The sequence below is a fragment of the Gastrolobium bilobum genome, unplaced genomic scaffold (assembly GCF_033153095.1).
Source record: "Gastrolobium bilobum isolate Gb01-03AN ecotype WA unplaced genomic scaffold, APGP_CSIRO_Gbil_v1 utg7641, whole genome shotgun sequence".
Taxonomy (NCBI): Eukaryota; Viridiplantae; Streptophyta; class Magnoliopsida; order Fabales; family Fabaceae; genus Gastrolobium; species Gastrolobium bilobum.
The window spans coordinates 151,896-174,855 of NW_026895989.1; the positions used below are offsets into that span (position 1 = coordinate 151,896).

General features: G+C 32.2%; 2 protein-coding genes across 2 annotated transcripts; both read right to left on the reverse strand.

Annotated features, from left to right (window-relative positions):
* Positions 1-5,429: 5,429 nt before the first annotated feature.
* On the reverse strand, positions 5,430-6,101 carry LOC133297161 (transcription factor GTE12-like). Its single transcript, XM_061496250.1, has one exon. It carries the CDS (start codon positions 6,099-6,101, stop codon positions 5,430-5,432), a length of 672 nt encoding a protein of 223 aa, XP_061352234.1.
* An 8,920-nt stretch (positions 6,102-15,021) lies between these two features.
* LOC133297163 (uncharacterized) lies at positions 15,022-20,259 on the reverse strand. The gene is made up of 4 exons (XM_061496251.1): positions 20,203-20,259; positions 15,497-15,736; positions 15,268-15,402; positions 15,022-15,153 (listed from the first exon to the last, which is right to left on the reverse strand). The coding sequence occupies exons 1-4, from the start codon at positions 20,257-20,259 to the stop codon at positions 15,022-15,024; spliced, it is 564 nt and encodes a 187-aa protein (XP_061352235.1).
* Positions 20,260-22,960: the final 2,701 nt, after the last annotated feature.

Sequence of the window (22,960 nt, forward strand, 5' to 3'; positions counted from 1 at the left end):
ATAAGCACACGAAAGACGAAAAGTCATTTAAACTACACACTTAACCCACTAATCATCAATTAATTAATGAACTATACATTAATCAAAATTTTAACATTGACCAAAATTCTGTAATTACTCTTTAACAAATGAATCCAGAGTTTCACGATAATTCGATGAAATTACTGTTTTACCCCTAGTGGTGCACCGTTGGCATGTCTCCCCAAAAACCCTAAAATTCATCAAATAATACCACTAAACCTATTTCTTGATTCTAAGAACCTTTTCCAACATATATTCAATCCTAGAACAGTAATCTCAATTTTCACGTTTTTCGGTGCAACTGTACCGCAATATTTTTATCCGGTGAAAATATTATTCATCAATTTTCCTGAAACTTGCCTAACCACTCAATTTTTAGTTTTCAATCTATGTCCAGTATTATTTTCATCAATTGAGGCCTAATTTTATCATTTTATAATTTAGGGTTAAATATTTGTTGATTTACCATTTTACCCTTCGTACGTATTTTGACCCAAAACTTAGAATTTTCACTAAACGTACCTTCTAACTCTCAATTTAACTATTAACATGCATTTTAAATATGTGAGATTTTATAGCCAGCCCCACCATCATCGGAGTCCTCACACACTATCACGCGCCACTTCAGTCTCTGCGCGTGGCTACCACGCGCCACTTTTCTCTGGCGCGTGCGACATTTTTTGTTGGCTGTTCACCATCGACCAAGGGAAAACAAGGTCGTCCAGCCGTCCTCTTTTCAGATCTGTCTTCACTTCGTTCAACCAACATCATTTGGGTCGCGAGTGTGTGATCTTATGTTCATCAGTTTGTGTTTCTAGATCTGTTCAATTCGCAGTAGGCCTTGTTACAGCACCTTCTCACTGTCCCTATTTAGTTCGTCGCTGCCCTTGTTCAGTTCGTCCACTATTCACATGGTTTGGTCTATTGTGATGCTTCCTCTAAGATTTCTTTTTCTTCATCACACGTGGCCGAATATCAGTGGTGGAGGTGTTCGCATTTTTTGAGATTTCAAATCTATTTGTGTCTTCGTCACGACCGCTACCACTATTACAGTGGTCAGACCTTGCTCGCGAGGAAGTCCATCTTTGTTCGTCAGACCAGCTATTGTTGTTCGACCTCATTCATGTTTTCTGGCGAAGCTCGGACACTGCTGTCTTTTTCGTCGTCTTCTGTCGATCTGTTCGCACCACCCAATTAATTGTTTGCTGTGTGTGATGCTATTTGTTGTTTGTTGTGTTTTCTATTAGCTTGTAGATGGCTACTATGATTTTATTTCTATTTTATTTCTATATGTTTATGGTGTTTCCAGCATTTTTACATGTTTTTAGCATTATTTTGGCCTCCTATTAAGGGGAAATCAGTTTGCTCACCAATTGTTCGATGAAATGTCTAAGGATGATGTCTTGGCCAGCTCACTTGTCTTTGTCGATGTTCATTCCGACACCGTCTATGTTGCTGATGTCCATTCCAGCACTGTCATTTTACCAGCTCTTTAGACTGATGGTCATTCCAGTTGATTTGTTGTACTTAGTCATTTCATTTCATTGATATAGCACTATTGTTTTTGGTTCCTAATGGTAGTCTTATTTATGTAACAAACTTGTAGCATATGATTTATATGCTCCAACTTGAGAGGGAGTGTTAAGAATAGTGTTAGAATAGTGGTGTAGAAGTCCCACATAGTGTGTATCTCTTTGTATTTTTCATTTGGTTTGTTATATAATAGAGCCAATGTTGTGTAGTTTAACACAACAAGGATTACTTGATACATCTTGGTTACTGATATTTAACACCTACAAATACAAACTTTTGCTTGTCTAAACTCTCTTTGTATGTATCAACGTAATCAACAAAAACTATACATATCCACGTATTAAACCAAAATTACAAAGATCGCCAGACTCTTCTAGAATTTTAGGTTGTTGAAACTTGTGACTGAAATATTGAAACACTACTCATACAAAATCATGATAGTTAAAATTTTAGATATTTTTTAAATGTTTGATATTAGCTTATCCATAAGGAAACTCATATATACATTGATAGTCAATTATCAGAATTGTTGTGTACAAGCTATAAATTTTCAGACTGATAAGTCTCTAAATTGAGACTTAAAACACATACTTGTTCAGCTTAAAAGATAAAAAGGAAGGAATTGGAAGTTAATTTTAACCCATTTTCAGATAAGTTTAATATTTTGGGCAAACCAGAGGTAATGGGTTATAATTTTGACATTTTAGGTTTCTACAACCCAAAAGTTTTGCATTTGAGAGACAAGTCCACTTAAGCAATGGCCCAAGGGTAAAGCTGGAAGAAGGAAGAAACGACAAGCTGAGGGTAGAAGTGTAAATTAAGCAAATGGGTGATGATTAGAGTGGTAGACGTGGCTCAATGTACTCGATAATCAGTATTAAAACTGATGGAGTCTTGACCTTTTTCTCTCATTCTCACATGCATCATCGAACCTTAGCCCTTTCTTTCATTGGAAGCACCTTTGAACCACACCTCACACTAACCATCTTTCCATCTTGATTTTTCATTACAAATCAAACCACAAGCCTTCTCAAAATTACGCTCGAACCCATTATTCCACAAAAACGTAACCCAAGTTAAATCCAAACTACAAAACCTTATCTCAACTAAGTGGTAAGCTGGAGATTCGGTGGTGTGATGCAAGAGTGGAGCTGTGAAACGTGGTTAATCATTGCAGGAATGAGGATCACACGATTTGTGATTGACGCGCTTGGAGAAATGCGTGCGAAGGAAGAAAGTAGAGCCCAAGGCCCATGCATGTGTAGAAGGCGCACTATAAATGGAGCAATTAGCACCATGTAGGGGTCTTCTTTGTCTTCTTTCTTGTCTTCTTCTTCTTTTTTCCAATTTTATTATTTTCCTGAGAAGTTTTAATTTCTTTCTGAAGTATGTTGTCAGTTTTGGTACTGTAGCAGACCTACCCTTTGGTTGTAACTTCTGCATAGTTGATTTTTTATTTTTTTAGTTGTAATTCCTTTACGTTTCTATCACTGTTTTGAGAGATCAACTCTTATGGGTCTGAGCTCAGCTTTCAAAGGTTGGGTCTAGGTTACCCGAACCTCAGTGTTGAATGATTGTGGTGTGGTTACTGTTGTTTAATTTTAATTCTCAGTTGTTTAATGCCATATTAGTTGTTTAAACATTTTGCATCTAGGGCTGATGTTAGATGTTTAATTAGGAAGAAGTTATCGAGAGGTAACTGTTCCTGGAAAATGCATTAGGCACATGGGCTTGAATGAGAGATCATTCAAGAGGATTCACTTCAGAGATGAAGGAACCCACCATGTAACTCTGGACTTGTGATTCAAGAGTCCTCACTGTAATTAGCACAGAGATGTATGAATGAAGATTGTGGATAAAATAATTTTAAGAGATTAAAATCAACAATAGTGATCTGTTAACTGGGAATACTACTGTTAAAAAAAGAAAAAAGAAACTATATATACATTTATTCCAGAAAGCCAAAAAGAATTTTAAATTGAATTTATCATTTTATTTTTCTTACACACAAATCCAAAGTTCAAAAGTAACTTAGAAAAAATCCAAGAAAATTTATAGTAAACAATACTATTACTTTTCTTTTTTTTCCTCTTGTTGTTTAATTTTATTTTTATTCAGTTTAGCATTTACAAATTTTCAATTAATTCACATTGGCAAGATCCTTGTGGGAACGATAACTGAGATTCAAAGACCCTATATTACTTTGTGGTTGCGTATACTTACGCATTTCTTGTATAAACGTTAGCAACACCAACACAAACCACCCAAAACTAATGTGAAGGCAAACCTGTTAGTTTGCTTCTATTCTTACCGAGCACATAGTAATAACAAGCAATTAACATTCAAAAAAGAAAGCTAACCACTATGGGAAATTTTGAGGAGACACACTTTTACAAGTCTCTCTACCAAAGCACGAGGAGACACACTTTTACAAGTCTCTCTACCAAAGGACCACATTCTGATTACGGCTTGGCGTGCCAGTTACAGAGCTGGCATTGGCCTGTTTAGATGAGAGTTCTATAATCCACAACCAGAATCATAATGCTGTCCATCTGCCTTGTTCATCTTATCAATTAATGAGTGCCTGATATGTGAACCAACCACCCAAACTTTAGAAATTTTTATCCCAGGAGAGAAACTTATTGTCAAAGGTGAATTAAAATACCCATAATTACAGTAATATAAATGTGAATTAAAATACCCACCACACTCTTCCTTAACAGCTGCGTTCCCCTCCTCCATTATTGCTCTTATTTAAACCCTTCGAAGTGTGATTATATTTGTTGTTTAAACAGGGACAATAATAAAAGAAACACATAAATGTATTAATGGTGATAAAGAGGGTATGGGTATTTTCTATATCACAGAGCCATTATGGTTTAAAAAAAGGTTAAAGGGTATTTTTGATTTTAAAGCAAACCATAGGAATATTATTAAAGTTTTTCCCAAATTTTTTTATTTCTGGTGTCGGGGAATATGAGTTTTGGATAGTTTTGAGTTTTTTTTGGCCTGGGTTTATGCAAGTTGTAAAAAAAAAATTGTCCGAATTTGGTGTTTTGATGTCAATTTCTTTTTTAATCTAATTCACTGGTATATGCATGCCAGCATTTCTGTTATAAAAAATGTGATTTTTTTTTGGTAATTTATAAAAAATGTGATTTACTTTGCACAAAAATATGTTTGATATATGGTGTTATTTAATATTTGATTTTTTTTCCTCGTATGGTGCTATATTTTATCCCTAAATTAATTATACTTGTTGAATTGGGTTACATTATTTTTGCTGGGACTTTTGCTATTTGTTTTTTTTTTTGGCATCTTGTTTGGGCTATCCAATATGTGATTGATGTATTGTTTCTTTAATGCCTTTGCAGCAAAGTGTGCCTTCTGGATCCTAAGAATTTAGAAATCAAAACATTATCCTCAAACAATTTGTTTTAATACATTGTTATGGGTGCTACTAAAACAACAGTACAAGGTAAGAAATCAAATTTCAAGTTACTACTTACTACCAAAAGGGTTGAAGTTGATTCTGGATTGAAGGAGTACGAATTTAGAGAAAAAGCATCCCATTTTGATGAGAATGAGTGCTCTAATTCAAAGGAAAAATCTTCTATGACAGGTTCCATTATGAGAGGACCACAAGGTATTATCGAGGGCCATAAAGAGAAAAGGCAGAAGATAGATCGAAAAACATCTCTTCTGTGTACTGCCATTCTGAAGAGTCTAACATCCCACAGACATGGCTGGGCTTTTAATAAGCCAGTGGATCCTGTGGCATTAATGGAAAGACTTGGAGAAAAAATGCAAGTGTGAAAATGAGAATGAAAAAATTATGACTAGAGCAGTGAGGGGACATGTGAGAAAATTTTGTCCTAAGGACACCTTTCCAAGAGCTTACACAAAGGACGCATCCTATTACAAAATTTTCTCACATGTCCCCTCACTGCTCCAGTCATAATTTTTTCATTCTCATTTTCGCACTTGCATTTTTTCTCCAAGTCTTTCCATTTTCTCTCAAATATTTTTTTGAGCTCCGTTGCCATTAAATGAACAACATTCATAGGAGGATTATATGCCATGGCATTTGAAAAGGTCAATCTAACATCAGCTGCAAATTCCTCAATGCTAAAGTAAATATTTTTTTCCAGCTTGGATTTAATAGTGCCTAAATCCATGGGATGAGATATGACTGTAAAATAATCTGGAATAATCAATGCCACAGGATCCACTGGCATATTAAAAGCCCAACCATGTCTGTGGGATGTTAGACTCTTCAGAATGGCAGTACACAGAAGAGATGTTTTCCGATCTATCTTCAGCCTTTTCTCTTTATGGCCGTCGATAATACCTTGTGGTCCTCTCTTGATGGAACCTGTCATAGAGGATTTTTCCTTTGAATTAGAGCACTCATTCTCATCAAAGTGAGATGCTTTTTCTCTAAATTCATACTTTTTCAATCCAGAATCAACTTCAACCCTTTTGGTAGTAAGTAGTAACTTGAAATTTGATTTCTTACCTTGTACTCTTGTTTTAGTAGCACCCATAACGATGTATTAAAACAAATTGTTTGAGGATAATGTTTTAATTTCCAAATTCTTAGGATCCAGAACGCACAGTTTGGTGCAAAGGCATCAAAGAAACAATACATCAATCACATATTGGATAGCCCAAACAAGGTGCCAAAAAAAAAAAAAGATAGCAACAGTCCCAGCAAAAATAATGTAACCCTATTCAACAAGCATAATTAATTTAGGGATAAAATATGGCACCATACGAGGAAAAAATCAAATATTAAATAACACCATATATCAAACATATTTTTGCGCAAAGTAAATCACATTTTTTATAAATTACCAAAAAAAAAAATCACATTTTTTATAACACAAACGCTGGCATGCATATACCAGTGAATTAGATTAAAAAAGAAATTGACATCAAAACACCAAATTTGGACAATTTTTTTTTTACAACTTGCATAAACCCAGGCCAAAAAAAACTCAAAACTATCCAAAACCCATATTCCCCGACACCAGAAATAAAAAAATTTGGGAAAAACTTTAATAATATTCCTATGGTTTGCTTTAAAATCAAAAATACCCTTTAACCTTTTTTTAAACAGTAATGGCTCTGTGATATAGAAAATACCCATACCCTCTTTATCACCATTAATACATTTATGTGTTTCTTTTATTATTGTCCCTGTTTAAACAACAAATATAATCACACTTTGAAGGGTTTAAATAAGAGCAATAATGGAGGAGGGGCACACAGCTGTTAAGGAAGAGTATGGTGTTTTCTACACTATGGATGTTTTTTTATTCAAAAGCAAACTTTAAGAGTAAAATTATTCAAAAAAAGAGAGAGGAGAAAAGCGAAAACACAGAAAGTAACCAAGAAGTCCCTAATCCCGCCCAGTTTGCCATTCATATCGGAACAGAAGGGTTTTTTCTTAAAAAGAAAAAGAAAACCGAAATTTTGAGTAAGCAATTTTATTGAGAAAGAAGCAACTTTATGAGAAAAAAAAAATAATAATAATTTTTCATGACAAAACTGTATCGTGTATATATTAAAAAAAAGGGCATGTCCGAAATCATTTGTCTGCGGTGAAGAGAAAAAAAGAAGAGAGAGAAACTATAAATATGATAAATAGACCCCACTCTATTTTTTCTCTTTCGAGGCAGACAAAAAGTTTCTACCTTTAAAAAAGCAATCATTCCCCCTTAAAAAAAATGGGGAGTGGATCCTCTCATGTGTAAAAGTGGTCATGTGGTCATGTTATTTGATCACAATCACTCATTTAAAAATTATATATTTTTCTCTCTCTTATCTCATCATCAATGAATGGTTGTGATCAAATAACATGACCACATGACCACTTTTACACATGAGATGATCCACTCCAAAAAAATGGGTGGAAGGAACTCGTTCTCATTCTTCTTCCTAATTGTATCAGACAATTTTATTGAGAAGTTATATTCCCAGCAAAGCAAAATACGACAAAACAAAAACCATCTTACCCGAACAAAGAGAGAGAGAGAGACAGAGCGCCGAACCGCAGGGAGGGACCACGCTTGCAATAGGGTTTTACTCGCAACAGGGTTTTACTCCGAACAGGGTTTTAAGTTTTAACCGTATATATAACCTAATTCAAATTTTTCAAATTTTTCACTAGTGGAGCATAGATTATAATCTCTACAACCACCTAGAGATTAGAGAAATTTGGGGCAGAGAACCGGTTGGTAACCAGAAGAATATAAAATAAATTAAACTAAGTTTTTGAACTAAGAAGAGAGAATAGTAGATGAGAAATGTTGAAGAGTGAATTGGTTTGGTTAGGCTAGACCTCTATTTATAGTTGAAGTTTTGGGCTCAGATATGGATTTCGTGCATTTATTTCCTTATTCTTTATTGATGTATCTGGCTCAGATTTTGGCTTTATACACTATTTTCTTATTAATTTCTTATGGCTCAGATTACAGCTAACTTATTTGCAAACTCAAGGCGGACTCATTATTGACTCATTATTGACTCAAATCATATCATTACCAATCAAATTACCAATCAATCATTACCAATCCAACATTACCAATCAATCATTACCAATCGAACATTACCAATCAATCATTATTAATCAATCATTATCAATCAATAAACATTATCAATCAAACATAAATACTTAAATCATCAATCAATTAATAATCCAATTAATTACAATTTATCATCTAATATATATATATATATACATATTAATATTATGTTATTATAAATAATCTAGAGTATTACAAAGTATATAAATTATTTTCCAATAACACTCATATCGCACAAAATAATTTTATCAAAAATAAAATTAATATTCTACTTTGTTATCTATCACCATAAAATTTATATATATATATATATATATATTATTACTACTAATTTATAGTTTATTATTATCATTATTATTATCATTATTATTTTAATAATAAAAATATGGGGCATTACATTCTACCCTCCTTAAAGAAGTTTCGTCCTCGAAACTTAATTAATTTTTTTTTAAAACCACCTTAAAAAAAAAGTATGCAAACAACAAATAATCATGCATAACCAAGCAAACAAGACAACATAGAATACAATAAATTTAAAACACTACAAATTAATGAATTGTTAACTTTAACCAAACTAAAAGAAAAAAGTTTCGAAACTGAATATCTTCTTTAAACAAATAGAAATTTTTATTGCATCATTTTAGATCCTAACCGTTGATTTCTGTCCATCAACGGTTATAATTTATTGGATCAAAATTATTAATTAATTAATAATAAATTTGGCCCATTAATTTATTGGATCAAAATTATTAATTAATTAATTAATAATTTATTAAATAATTAATTAATAGATTATAACCGTTGATGGATGAAAATCAACGGTTAGGATCTAAAATGATATAAGGTTATATCCTTTGAAAGGATATATGTTTTTCCCAAAAATATATTAAAATTAAATTCTAATTTAAATCCTTCTGGTGATGTAATTTTTTTTTAACAAATTGTAAGTGTATTGAAATTAAGTTTATTTTATTTTATTTTTTCAAATAGTTAAAATTAGAAATATATTCATAACAATTATTTTAAAAAAAAAAAAAATTGACATATTTATAGATCATAAGTTGATTAAATCAACCTATTAAAATTGAATCTTTATTCAAAATTAGTTGAAAAATATAATACCTTAACGGGTACATAATTAGTTTATAATTTCACTAATTCAATTTCAATTTAATTTTTAAAGTATTGGTTCATAGTTGTTTATATCAATTGATTCAATTCCAATTTAATTTAAATATTTTCAATATTTTCATTCATTAAAATCCTTTTTATTAAAAGAAGGGGAGGCATTTCCATAAGGGATATATCGGTCTTAGAGTGATTTTTTCTTGTGAATAAACCCTAAATCCGTGTTTTTGTTTACGCCGGTAATAATTCATTTAAACTATTGTATATACTGAATCAAACATGAATCTCTTATAGTTCACACTTCACATCCTTTATATTCTAATTTCTTTTTTTGTTTAAAATTTCTGTGCTCAACATTTTATTCTATTTTTTATTAAACCACCAATGCTGAAAAAACAAATCTTATTCTTTTTGCATCTTTTGAATTGCAGCTCAAAAAACACAAACTTGATTCTATTTGAAATTCTTTGATAGACATTGTTTATTATATTACTGTAATTAATATTAAATATGTGTAATATTACGAAAGTAGTGTTAGAAATACACTTATTCAAAAGGAATTCTTAATAAATACAGTTTACTATAATCACTTAATTCATGACTTCGTCAAAAAATATGAAGTCTATAACTCTTGAGAGGTACGTGTTACATGCTTCTTTGCATCACATATCGTGGTTTTTATGTTTTTTTTCTTTTTTTTACTCATCTAAAACTCTAAATGCATTGCATACCAGAATGTAAAGGATCGTATGTTGCAATTTGCAAATACTAAATGATCAACCATGAAGAACGATGATAGTATAAAAGATTGTTAAGCTAGAATTACAATTAAAAACAAAAGTAAAAAGTAGTAAACTTAACATTATCATGATAAATAACAAGCGCTACAAAAAAATAAACACGCGTTCATTGCATAACCGACCTAGGAATCTCTCAGAAAAATAGAAGATTTATAATTGATTCCTCAACTCTCTAATTTTTAACTAAATAATTCTAGCATTTTTTTTATAGAGTACAAATAAATATGCTACAAAAAAAGTATTCTATAGGAGTGAGAAATTATATGCAAACATTTGTGCATAGAAATGCTTCAAGAAACTCAAAATATTTCGAGAATAAGAAACAAGTAAGAGAAGCTAAGTTGGAAAGAGCACAATAAGAATGAACAAACAATTAATAATTATAAAACAAAATAAGAGCAACTAATTAGTTAATTAAAAAAATTAAAAAATAAAAAGTTTGAAAAATAAACATATCTCATTTTAAGAAGAAAATAAAAAAATCTCGACCACTCATAACTTTTAATTAAAAATTTGTAACGGTCAATCATCTAAATGACTCATTTATTCTTCTCTGGTTTACAAGTACAATAATTAAAAACTATATATTTCATTAAGGTAAATCAAGCTTCTATGCAACTCTAACATGAGGATTGATTAATAATGAATGAATAAAATCTTCTCACACCGGAACATAGGTCAAATTCAGATATGGAAAAATTCATTTCCCCATTTTCCCATAACCCATTAGGCCATTAGCGAGCCACAACGGAATCCACTAGAGAAGACTCCTCCACCAGAACCGCAACATAGGTCCAAAGCCTCACCAAAAATAAAAAATCACCGACATTATTTGATCCAATTTTTACAAGCAACAGGATCATTCCTTAAGACCGTAATAGAAAAATAATGCCTTCCCCGCAAGAACAACACCAGGAGTTTTTCATGACTTGCAAGCCCCGAATATAAACAAGTGATGCAATGTTTTGTTATAAGCAGATCAATCTATGCTGAAGTTTAGGCATCAAAGAATAAAAGCGGTAATGTTATCACTGTTTGTATATCCCACTAATAAAATTATTACATGTCAGCTAAATGTCAAATTTTTTGCATGTGGTAATGTTATCATTGCGCAGTTACAATCACAGTAATTGAGTTAATTAAATTACGGGTAACTTTTTCCTTTCTTACATTCTTTGCTTTAAACATTAACCATTTCCGTAATCAATTAAAACAACTCCATAATTGTAAATGCAAAGCTCGTGGAAGCATAAAATATACTCATCATAAGCTCTCTAATCAATACCATTCATTTTAGCTTTTTGAAAACACATTTTTAAAATTTAACACAGTGGTAATCGATTACCATCCCTGAGGTAATCGATTACCCAAGGTTACTGTAGAAGTCAGAACCTCAAGTTGGGCTCCCCTGTTTTCTGGTAATCGATTACCAAGGATTGGTAATCGATTACTGAACTAGGTAATCGATTACCAAAGCTCTGGTAATCGATTACTTTGCAGACAGAAGCTCAATTTTTCGTCCCCTGTTGCAGGTAATCGATTACCAGTGAAAAGTAATCGATTACTATACAGTAAAAATGACAGATGACAGCTTTTTAGACCCAAAATGAGTGGTGTAACATACTCCTAACACCTTGATACTTATTATACACTTTACACATGTCCTAATGTAGGCTCTAAGCCCTTCCATCATGCATATTCATTAACCAATGCATCATTACAACCATTTGCAATATCATGGCCATTTTACACAACCAATAGTTTATTTACAACTGAAGTCTTCCAATGCCTCAAAATACTATTATGTGGCCATGGACAAGTCCCATGCTCACCCAAATACAAAATAACAAGAGGTATAACTATACATCAATCTTAAAGGACTTAACATATAGTCATAAATATACAAGAGCATGGCAATATCCACATGCAACAAGTTCATATCTTAAGTCCAAAATATCACATACTACACTATGTACATCAAAAGGAATCCTTCAATATGTCATGCTCTCCAAATGCACCTCACGCTCTACTCTTCCACTAAGCGGGCCTCTTGCCTGGAGATCCACCATGCTCAGTAAGACCTGAAATGATGTCCCCAAACGCGGGGTGAGATATACAAATATATCTCAGTAAACCAAGGGTACTAGAGAATCACTCCACCCCATGGCTCACTCAATGTGCATACAATGATCATCATATAAAATGCATAACATACATATATCACACAACAACAACTGGGCACAAATCCAAGGACATCCACATCAGGATTCCCTTAAAGGACCCCATCGTATAACTCCCGGAATCTTCCTGGTGCCTCTCCCATGGTTGAGACGACCCCATGGCAAAACCCAACTGGAACTCCACATGAGACCTATCCAGCGGAAGTCCCACGTTTGGATCATCCTGGTACCGCTCCCAGAGTCGGTTCCACGGCAAAACCCGACCGGAATCCCCAAAGGATATCTCCAGCGGAAGTCCAAACCAACACACATCTACTGGCCAGAGATCACAATTATATCACACAACATGCTCCAAGCATGTCACACAATCATGTCAATAATGCATGAACATACATTTATACATAATCAAAGGCATCAAATCCAACCACAACCTTCCACTAGGTGTGGTGGAACACACAAGGGAATAAAACCCAAGTTCCAAAGGTTTACCTCAACTTTGAAGCCCATGCTCCACAACGTAAGCTCCAAGCTTAATTCTCCTCTATTGAGTCCGAGGGAGGAAACCTATAATGATCAATCAATATGATCATCAATACAATCTCAAGACAACCAATTCACTTTCAAAATACAATAATTCTCAACAAAACAACTTAGGCCTAATGGCCAACTACATTTAATCCAATTACTGTAACCATTTTAGTCATTAAACTAATTCACCATTTATGCACTAAGGCATCACACATTGGTTATATCACTTTTCACATCATTCTCCTTATTTCCTTCAACATGGTTGAAATCTCACACACATAACACATCCAACATTCCTCCTTTCAATTTCACTACATCAACCAACCTACCATTCATTTAAACACCAATCTCGATCATATAACATCAACTATATCATTTTTACATCATCTAACCATGTATCAACCATTGATTAAAACCATTTTTCACTTCAATTCTTCCTTCCCACTACATGGTTCGAAATTACAAGGAACCATCCAACAAGGTTCTCAATCCAATTCAACACTTATACTCATCATATAATCCTATTATTTACATATACCAACACACAATCAATCATTCTCAACCATTGCAATTCATGTTCACATCCCACATTTTCATCACTTTTCACCAATTTCACTAAGTTACAAAATCCAATATCACTATAAATTTTATTGCATAATTCATCACTATACATCATCACAAGCAATAAATTACAAAGGGACAACACCATTAAAGGTTCCTAACTACCCTCATTCAACATACATCATCAAACCCAAACCCATTTCTATGATTACCATGAAACTTCAAGGGGGAACAAGAATTCTTACCACCAATAGCTTGCAAATGGTCCAAGAAGTGATAATCAAGCATCCACTCAAGCCAAAGCACCATCAATGGCCCTCAAAATCCACAAAATCGTCACCCCTTCACCAAGGGAGATCTCATCACACACTCACTTTCAAGACTCTCTCAAGAAGGGACACATACTCACAACCTCAATGCAAACAACTTTGATGTTGGAACTCTATTGATTTGGTGGCTAGGTTTCAAGTTGGCAACAATCAAAACAAACTCCCCTCCCTCCCATGGAGGTGCTGCCGTCGAAGAAGAAAGGAAAGAGAGGAGAGAGGGAGAGAAAGAAAAGGCGTGAGGGAGAGAGAGAAGATAAGGGATTTAAGTGACTTTTGGTGGGGCGGGTCCCACACACGATTTAACTTTGATTCAAACATCAATTTCAACTACAATTTCACAATCTATGTATTTTTCTGGTTCTAGACATATTTTTGTTTCCTAAAAATATTCATAAAATTTTCACTTTTATCGGTACCATTATACCGCAGTATTTTTACACCGGTAAAATCAATATTCATCAAAATTTTCAATACTTGCCTATTCACTCGATTTTTCATCCTGAATCCATTTCTGGCATTATTTTTATCATTTGAGATCTCCTACTCCATTTTTCATGCCTAGGGATACGTGTTTGGTAAATTATCATTTTACCCTTTTCACTCAATTTGGCCTTAATTTCCGGATTTTCACTAATCCTTCCCTTTTAACCCACATTATAGCATATAATTTCATATTTAGATTTTCGAGGTGTTATAACATTCCTTAACCAGAGACCGTAAGTTGAAAAATAATGCCTTCCCCGAGAACAACACCGGGAGTTTTTCATGATTTGCAAGCCCCGAATATAAACAAGTGATGCAGTGTTTTATTATAAGCAGATCAATCTATGCTGAAGTCTAGGAATCAAAGAATAAAAGCAATTACATCCAACGGATACATCATTTTTCTGTCTTCTAATCCAACTAGATTGCTATAGTAGAACTCCAGACTAATGAAGAGGAACGCTCACCTATGATACGAATAAATCTTTGGTGCTACTGTTGCACCAAAGATTCAGTACATCCCACTAATAAAATTATTACATGTCAGCTAAAGTTTTTTTTCTCTGTCAAATTTTTTCTCTCTCCTATGATGTGTAATACTTTCATTGATGGGATGCACTGAATCTTGGTGCAGCAGTAGCACCAAAGATTTATTCCTATGATACATATATAGTGACAAAAAAAAAACTGGACTACTCTTACATAATTCACAAATTGACCCGAGAAACTCAACAAGAGTCACATAGCCGCCCGTTGTCTGCCAGCATAACTAATTCTAGACTTAGATGGCAAACAAAGATGTTTACTGAAAATACCATTAAATTCTCCATGTTATCATCATATAATCGTTTATGACGAATATCATAAACTAATTTTCATCTTCAATAATTCTTGTCACAAGTCCAACAGCAATTGTTCTTCCTAATGATCTTAAGGACACCCTTCCAAGAGCTTTGCAACTAGAGAACTCTACTACACAGACTGTCTCGTCCAAAATCACCTGAAATCAGAGACAATAAAAGTCATTCCAAGTTTTTTTGAGTCCGTGGCATCGAAGACGAACAAAAATTCGGGTAAGATTATTTAAAAAGGAAGTTTTGCATTGTTTATTTACCTCAATTACTGCACTTTGCTTTGCAGTAAGACAGCGTGGGGACTTTTTGGTTACCTTACCAGTCTTGGGATCAAGTACTGACAATATATTTGAAACTCTAGCAGGTTCCTTTGTATGGTGTATATGAAACTCTAACTGCACGTATAGAAAAAGAAAATTGAATTTTTTCCACCAATGAATAGAAATTGGATAATAAACTGTAAGAATATCTCATACATATCGTACACACCTGAGAGCCCACCAATAAGGGACTTGCACCATCCAAGAGAAGTACTTTCAACTCCAAATGCTTTGCAACTGTGACAGGAAAGTCAGGATGGCATAGTACACCTCCGGCCATTACATGACTTCCATCTACACCTAGCAATGTTACAGCTACGTTATCTCCAGCACTTGCAACCTTGCAGGCATTAGAGTCACGCTCCAATGAGCGTACTGTCCCCACAGCAGCTGAAGGCATAACTAGGACCTACAATATATAAATGATACAGTTATAGAAAGAAAATAGTTTTATTTCATGTCGTGTTAGAAGAGTTTAGGCATGTGATTTCATTCCATGCACTGCTATATTATACAGTAACCACATACAAAAAGGTTAAATTTCCAGGCTATAAAAACAAAATTCAAACTCCAATCACATCAATACTTTCTATCCGAAGACTGAAAAAAATTAAACAAAATTAAAATGGAGGCCACCATGGTACTCTTTTGCAGCACCATTACCACCTGCAATATTGACCATCGGATCCATTACCTTGTTCATATTTTCACTAAAGCTATTAGAGGTCTTATACGGACCAACAAGTCAAATACAGATTTCACCACAAATAAGATGTATCGTGACTATCTGGGGTTACTCAAAACTGAGCAAAGAATGTTCTAAAACTTTGCATGACATTGGGATATTATTTTATATCATATTCAATGGAATGAATGATGATATTGCACGATACATGCTTAACTAGCATTGTTAATCAATCCTCATGTTAGAGTTGCATAGAAGCTTGATTTACCTTAATGAAATATATAGTTTTTAATTATTGTACTTGTAAACCAGAGAAGAATAAATGAGTCATTTAGATGATTGACCGTTACAAATTTGTAATTAAAAGTTATGAGTGGTCGAGATTTTTTATTTTCTTCTTAAAATGAGATATGTTTATTTTTCAAACTTTTTATTTTTTAAATTTTTTAATTAACTAATTAGTTGCTCTTATTTTGTTTTATAATTTTCAATTAATTGTTTGTTCATTCTTATTGTGCTCTTTCCAACTTAGCTTCTCTTACTTGTTTCTTATTCTCGAAATATTTTGAGTTTCTTGAAGCATTTCTATGCACAAATGTTTGCATATAATTTCTCACTCCTATAGAATACTTTTTTTTGTAGCATATTTATTTGTACTCTATAAAAAAAATGCTAGAATTATTTAGTTAAAAATTAGAGAGTTGAGGAATCAATTATAAATCTTCTATTTTTCTGAGAGATTCCTAGGTCGGTTATGCAATGAACGCGTGTTTATTTTTTGTAGCGCTTGTTATTTATCATGATAATGTTAAGTTTACTACTTTTTACTTTTGTTTTTAATTGTAATTCTAGCTTAACAATCTTTTATACTATCATCGTTCTTCATGGTTGATCATTTAGTATTTGCAAATTGCAACATACGATCCTTTACATTCTGGTATGCAAATCATTTAGAGTTTTAGATGAGTAAAAAGAAAGAAAAAAACATAAAAACCATGATATGTGATGCAAAGAAGCATGTAACACGTACCTCTCAAGAGTTATAGACTTCATATTTTTTGACGAAGTCATGAATTAAAGTGATTATAGTAAACTGTATTTATTAAGAATTCCTTTTGAATAAGTGTATTTCTAACACTACTTTCGTAATATTACACATATTTAATATTAATTACAGTAATATAATAAACAATGTCTATCAAAGAATTTCAAATAGAATCAAGTTTGTGTTTTTGAGCTGCAATTCAAAAGATGCAAAAAGAATAAGATTTGTTTTTTCAGCATTGGTGGTTTAATAAAAAATAGAATAAAATGTTGAGCACATAAATTTTAAACAAAAAAAGAAATTAGAATATAAAGGATGTGAAGTGTGAACTATAAGAGATTCATGTTTGATTCAGTATATACAATAGTTTAAATGAATTATTACCGGCGTAAACAAAAACACGGATTTAGGGTTTATTCACAAGAAAAAATCACTCTAAGACCGATATATCCCTTATGGAAATGCCTCCCCTTCTTTTAATAAAAAGGATTTTAATGAATGAAAATATTGAAAATATTTAAATTAAATTGGAATTGAATCAATTGATATAAACAACTATGAACCAATACTTTAAAAATTAAATTGAAATTGAATTAGTGAAATTATAAACTAATTATGTACCCGTTAAGGTATTATATTTTTCAACTAATTTTGAATAAAGATTCAATTTTAATAGGTTGATTTAATCAACTTATGATCTATAAATATGTCAATTTTTTTTTTTAAAAAATCATTATTATGAATATATTTTTAATTTTAACTTTTTGAAAAAATAAAATAAAATAAACTTAATTTCAATACACTTACAATTTGTTAAAAAAATTTACATCACCAGAAGGATTTATATTACAATTTAATTTTAATATATTTTTGGGAAAAACATATATCCTTTCAAAGGATATAACCTTATATCATTTTAGATCCTAACCGTTGATTTTCATCCATCAACGGTTATAATCTATTAATTAATTATTTAATAAATTATTAATTAATTAATTAATAATTTTGATCCAATAAATTAATGGGCCAAATTTATTATTAATTAATTAATAATTTTGATCCAATAAATTATAACCGTTGATGGACAGAAATCAACGGTTAGGATCTAAAATGATGCAATAAAAATTTCTATTTGTTTAAAGAAGATATTCAGTTTCGAAACTTTTTTCTTTTAGCTTGGTTAAAGTTAACAATTCATTAATTTGTAGTGTTTTAAATTTATTGTATTCTATGTTGTCTTGTTTGCTTGGTTATGCATGATTATTTGTTGTTTGCATACTTTTTTTTTAAGGTGGTTTTAAAAAAAAAATTAATTAAGTTTCGAGGACGAAACTTCTTTTAAGGAGGGTAGAATGTAATACCCCATATTTTTATTAACTTTAACCTTATGCCTTTTAGTTAATTTGAGGAGCTTAAACTTTTAAGTTTCGAGGACGAAACTTCTTTTAAGGAGGGTAGAATGTAATGCCCCATATTTTTAATAATAAAATAATAATAATATGAATAATGATAATAATAAACTATATATATATATATATATATATATATATATATATATAAATTTTATGGTGATAGATATCAAAGTAGAATATTAATTTTATTTTTGATAAAATTATTTTGTGCGATATGAGTGTTATTGGAAAATAATTTTTATACTTTGTAATACTCTAGATTATTTATAATAACATAATATTATATATGTATATATATATATATATATATATATATATATATATATATATATGTAATTAATTGGATTATTAATTGATTGATGATTTAAGCATTTATGTTTGATTGATAATGTTTATTGATTGATAATGATTGATTTATGATTGATTGGTAATGATTGATTGGTAATGTTTGATTGGTAATGATTGATTGGTAATTGGTAATGTTGATTGGTAATTTGATTAGATATGATGAGTCAATAATGAGTCAATAATGAGTCAGCCTTGAGTTAGCAAATAAGTTAGCTGTAATCTGAGCCATAAGAAATTAATAAGAAAATAGTGTATAAAGCCAAAATCTGAGCCAGATACATCAATAAAGAATAAGGAAATAAATGCACGAAATCCATATCTGAGCCCAAAACTTCAACTATAAATAGAGGTCTAGCCTAACCAAACCAATTCACTCTTCAACATTTCTCATCTACTATTCTCTCTTCTTAGTTCAAAAACTTAGTTTAATTTATTTTATATTCTTCTGGTTACCAACCGGTTCTCTGCCCCAAATTTCTCTAATCTCTAGGTGGTTGTAGAGATTATAATCTATGCTCCACTAGTGAAAAATTTGAAAAATTTGAATTAGGTTATATATACGGTTAAAACTTAAAACCCTGTTCGGAGTAAAACCCTGTTGCGAGTAAAACCCTATTGCAAGCGTGGTCCCTCCCTGCGGTTCGGCGCTCTCTCTCTCTCTCTGTTGTTCGGGTAAGATGATTTTTGTTTTGTCGTATTTTGCTTTGCTGGGAATATAACTTCTCAATAAAATTGTCTGATACAATTAGGAAGAAGAATGAGAACGAGTTCCTTCCACCCATTTTTTTGGAGTGGATCATCTCATGTGTAAAAGTGGTCATGTGGTCATGTTATTTGATCACAACCATTCATTGATGATGAGATAAGAGAGAGAAAAATATATAATTTTTAAATGAGTGATTGTGATCAAATAACATGACCACATGACCACTTTTACACATGAGAGGATCCACTCCCCATTTTTTTTAAGGGGGAATGATTGCTTTTTTAAAGGTAGAAACTTTTTGTTGCCTCGAAAGAGAAAAAATAGAGTGGGGTCTATTGATCATATTTATAGTTTCTCTCTCTTCTTTTTTTCTCTTCACCGCAGACAAATGATTTTGGACATGCCCTTTTTTTTAATATATACACGATACAGTTTTGTCATGAAAATTTTTTTTTTTTTTTTGTTTTCTCATAAAGTTGCTTCTCTCTCAATAAAATTGCTTACTCAAAATTTCAGTTTTTTTTTCTTTTTAAGAAAAAACCCTTCCGTTCCGATATGAATGGCAAACTTGGCGGGATTAGGGACTTCTTGGTTACTTTCTGTGTTTTCGCTTTTCTCCTCTCTTTTTTTTTTTTTTTGAATAATTTTACTCTTAAAGTTTGCTTTTGAATAAAAAAACATCCATAGTGTAGAAAACACCATACTCTTCCTTAACAGCTGCGTGCCCCTCCTCCATTATTGCTCTTATTTAAACCCTTCAAAGTGTGATTATATTTGTTGTTTAAACAGGGACAATAATAAAAGAAACACATAAATGTATTAATGGTGATAAAGAGGGTATGGGTATTTTCTATATCACAGAGCCATTACTGTTTAAAAAAAGGTTAAAGGGTATTTTTGATTTTAAAGCAAACCATAGGAATATTATTAAAGTTTTTCCCAAATTTTTTTATTTCTGGTGTCGGGGAATATGGGTTTTGGATAGTTTTGAGTTTTTTTTGGCCTGGGTTTATGCAAGTTGTAAAAAAAAAATTGTCCGAATTTGGTGTTTTGATGTCAATTTCTTTTTTAATCTAATTCACTGGTATATGCATGCCAGCGTTTGTGTTATAAAAAATGTGATTTTTTTTTGGTAATTTATAAAAAATGTGATTTACTTTGCGCAAAAATGTGTTTGATATATGGTGTTATTTAATATTTGATTTTTTTCCTCGTATGGTGCTATATTTTATCCCTAAATTAATTATGCTTGTTGAATTGGGTTACATTATTTTTGCTGGGACTGTTGCTATCTTTTTTTTTTTTGGCACCTTGTTTGGGCTATCCAATATGTGATTGATGTATTGTTTCTTTGATGCCTTTGCAGCAAAGTGTGCCTTCTGGATCCTAAGAATTTGGAAATCAAAACATTATCCTCAAACAATTTGTTTTAATACATCGTTATGGGTGCTACTAAAACAACAGTACAAGGTAAGAAATCAAATTTCAAGTTACTACTTACTACCAAAAGGGTTGAAGTTGATTCTGGATTGAAAAAGTATGAATTTAGAGAAAAAGCATCCCACTTTGATGAGAATGAGTGCTCTAATTCAAAGGAAAAATCCTCTATGACAGGTTCCATCAAGAGAGGACCACAAGGTATTATCGAGGGCCATAAAGAGAAAAGGCAGAAGATAGATCGGAAAACATCTCTTCTGTGTACTGCCATTCTGAAGAGTCTAACATCCCACAGACATGGCTGGGCTTTTAATAAGCCAGTGGATCCTGTGGCATTGAATATTCCAGATTATTTTACAGTCATATCTCATCCCATGGATTTAGGCACTATTAAATCCAAGCTGGAAAAAAATATTTACTTTAGCATTGAGGAATTTGCAGCTGATGTTAGATTGACCTTTTCAGCCATGACATATAATCCTCCTATGAATGCTGTTCATTTAATGGCAACGGAGCTCAAAAAAATATTTGAGAGAAAATGGAAAGACTTGGAGAAAAAATGCAAGTGTGAAAATGAGAATGAAAAAATTATGACTGGAGCAGTGAGGGGACATGTGAGAAAATTTTGTAATAGGATGCGTCCCCTGCAAAAGGATACCTTGCCCAAAAAGATGCAAGTACCTGAAATGAAAGAAATGAAAGAAATTCAGAAGATTAGTTCATTGGATGGAAGACATGCTAAAGTAAGTATTGTTTTCTTCGAGGGAAGTAAGCCTCATTGGAATTTGCGAAAATGTAATACATGTGTTGGAATTGATGTAACATAATGTTGCTTGTTATTGTATTTTGCTTGTTTTATGTATGTTCATAATATTTTTTAATTGTGGCAATACTTTGATTATATAGGTTGAGGTTCCTAAGTCGTTACAGACTCGTTGCAAATTGATTCAGAAAAACTTACACAAAGGTACAAAGCATTAAGTCGTTACAGATTCGTTGCAAATGATTTGTGATATGTGACGTTCTACCTATAACTTATTCGATAATTTGGAATGCACTGATGATGTGGATAGTATGTGAAGGGGCAACAAGTTGTCTCGATAGTGAACATGGATGTTATACTTCTCACCTTACATCACCTGTTACTGATTCCCTTTCTAGAGAAGGTCAACTTTTCCATTTATGCTTCATTTAATTGCTACTGCACTTTATATTGTGAATTGGTATGACTCTAATTGCTATTTTTTTTTCCAGAATGGAGCACTCCTGTTTATGATGTACTGTTATCACCCAAACAGGCTATCCGTGTTGCTACACTGAAGCGCCGCTTTGCAGATACTATCCGTAAAGCACAAAATGAAACACTTTTGGACCAGGTAAGGATTTTGCATATCTTGGTTATGGTACTTTCTCCTTGTGTTTTAATAGTTTATAGTTTTGAATGTAGCATTATTCCCCAACTCCTTTTGCCTTTCTTTGTTTAGGATGTGAAAATGAAGATGCAAAAGGAAAGGGAAAGGAAGCAGCATGAAGGTGAATATAGTATCTGTCATTTCCATACTCGGGGAAAAAATTAATTTGGTTTAATATAACTTTATGATTGTTTTCATATTTAAATGCTCATTATCTTAGTTGAATTTTGATTTGGGGACTATGAAGCTTTATTTCTAGCTTTTATATAATATAAATGCTGCATTTTGCTTCATTTACACTGTTGTGGTAGCTGCAAGAATAAAAGCCAATGAAGCGTTTAAGCAGCAAAGAGAAAAAGAAAGAGAAGCTGAACGAGTCAGAATACAAAAGGTTTTGTTCTTGTATAATATATTTTTTATAATGGTTTTTCAAAATGACAACATGAAGTTTCACTCTATGTGTCTTCTTTGGTAGGGGACATGTGAGAAAATTTTGTAATAGGATGCGTCCCCTGCAAAAGGATACCTTGCCCAAAAAGATGCAAGTACCTGAAATGAAAGAAATGAAAGAAATTCAGAAGATTAGTT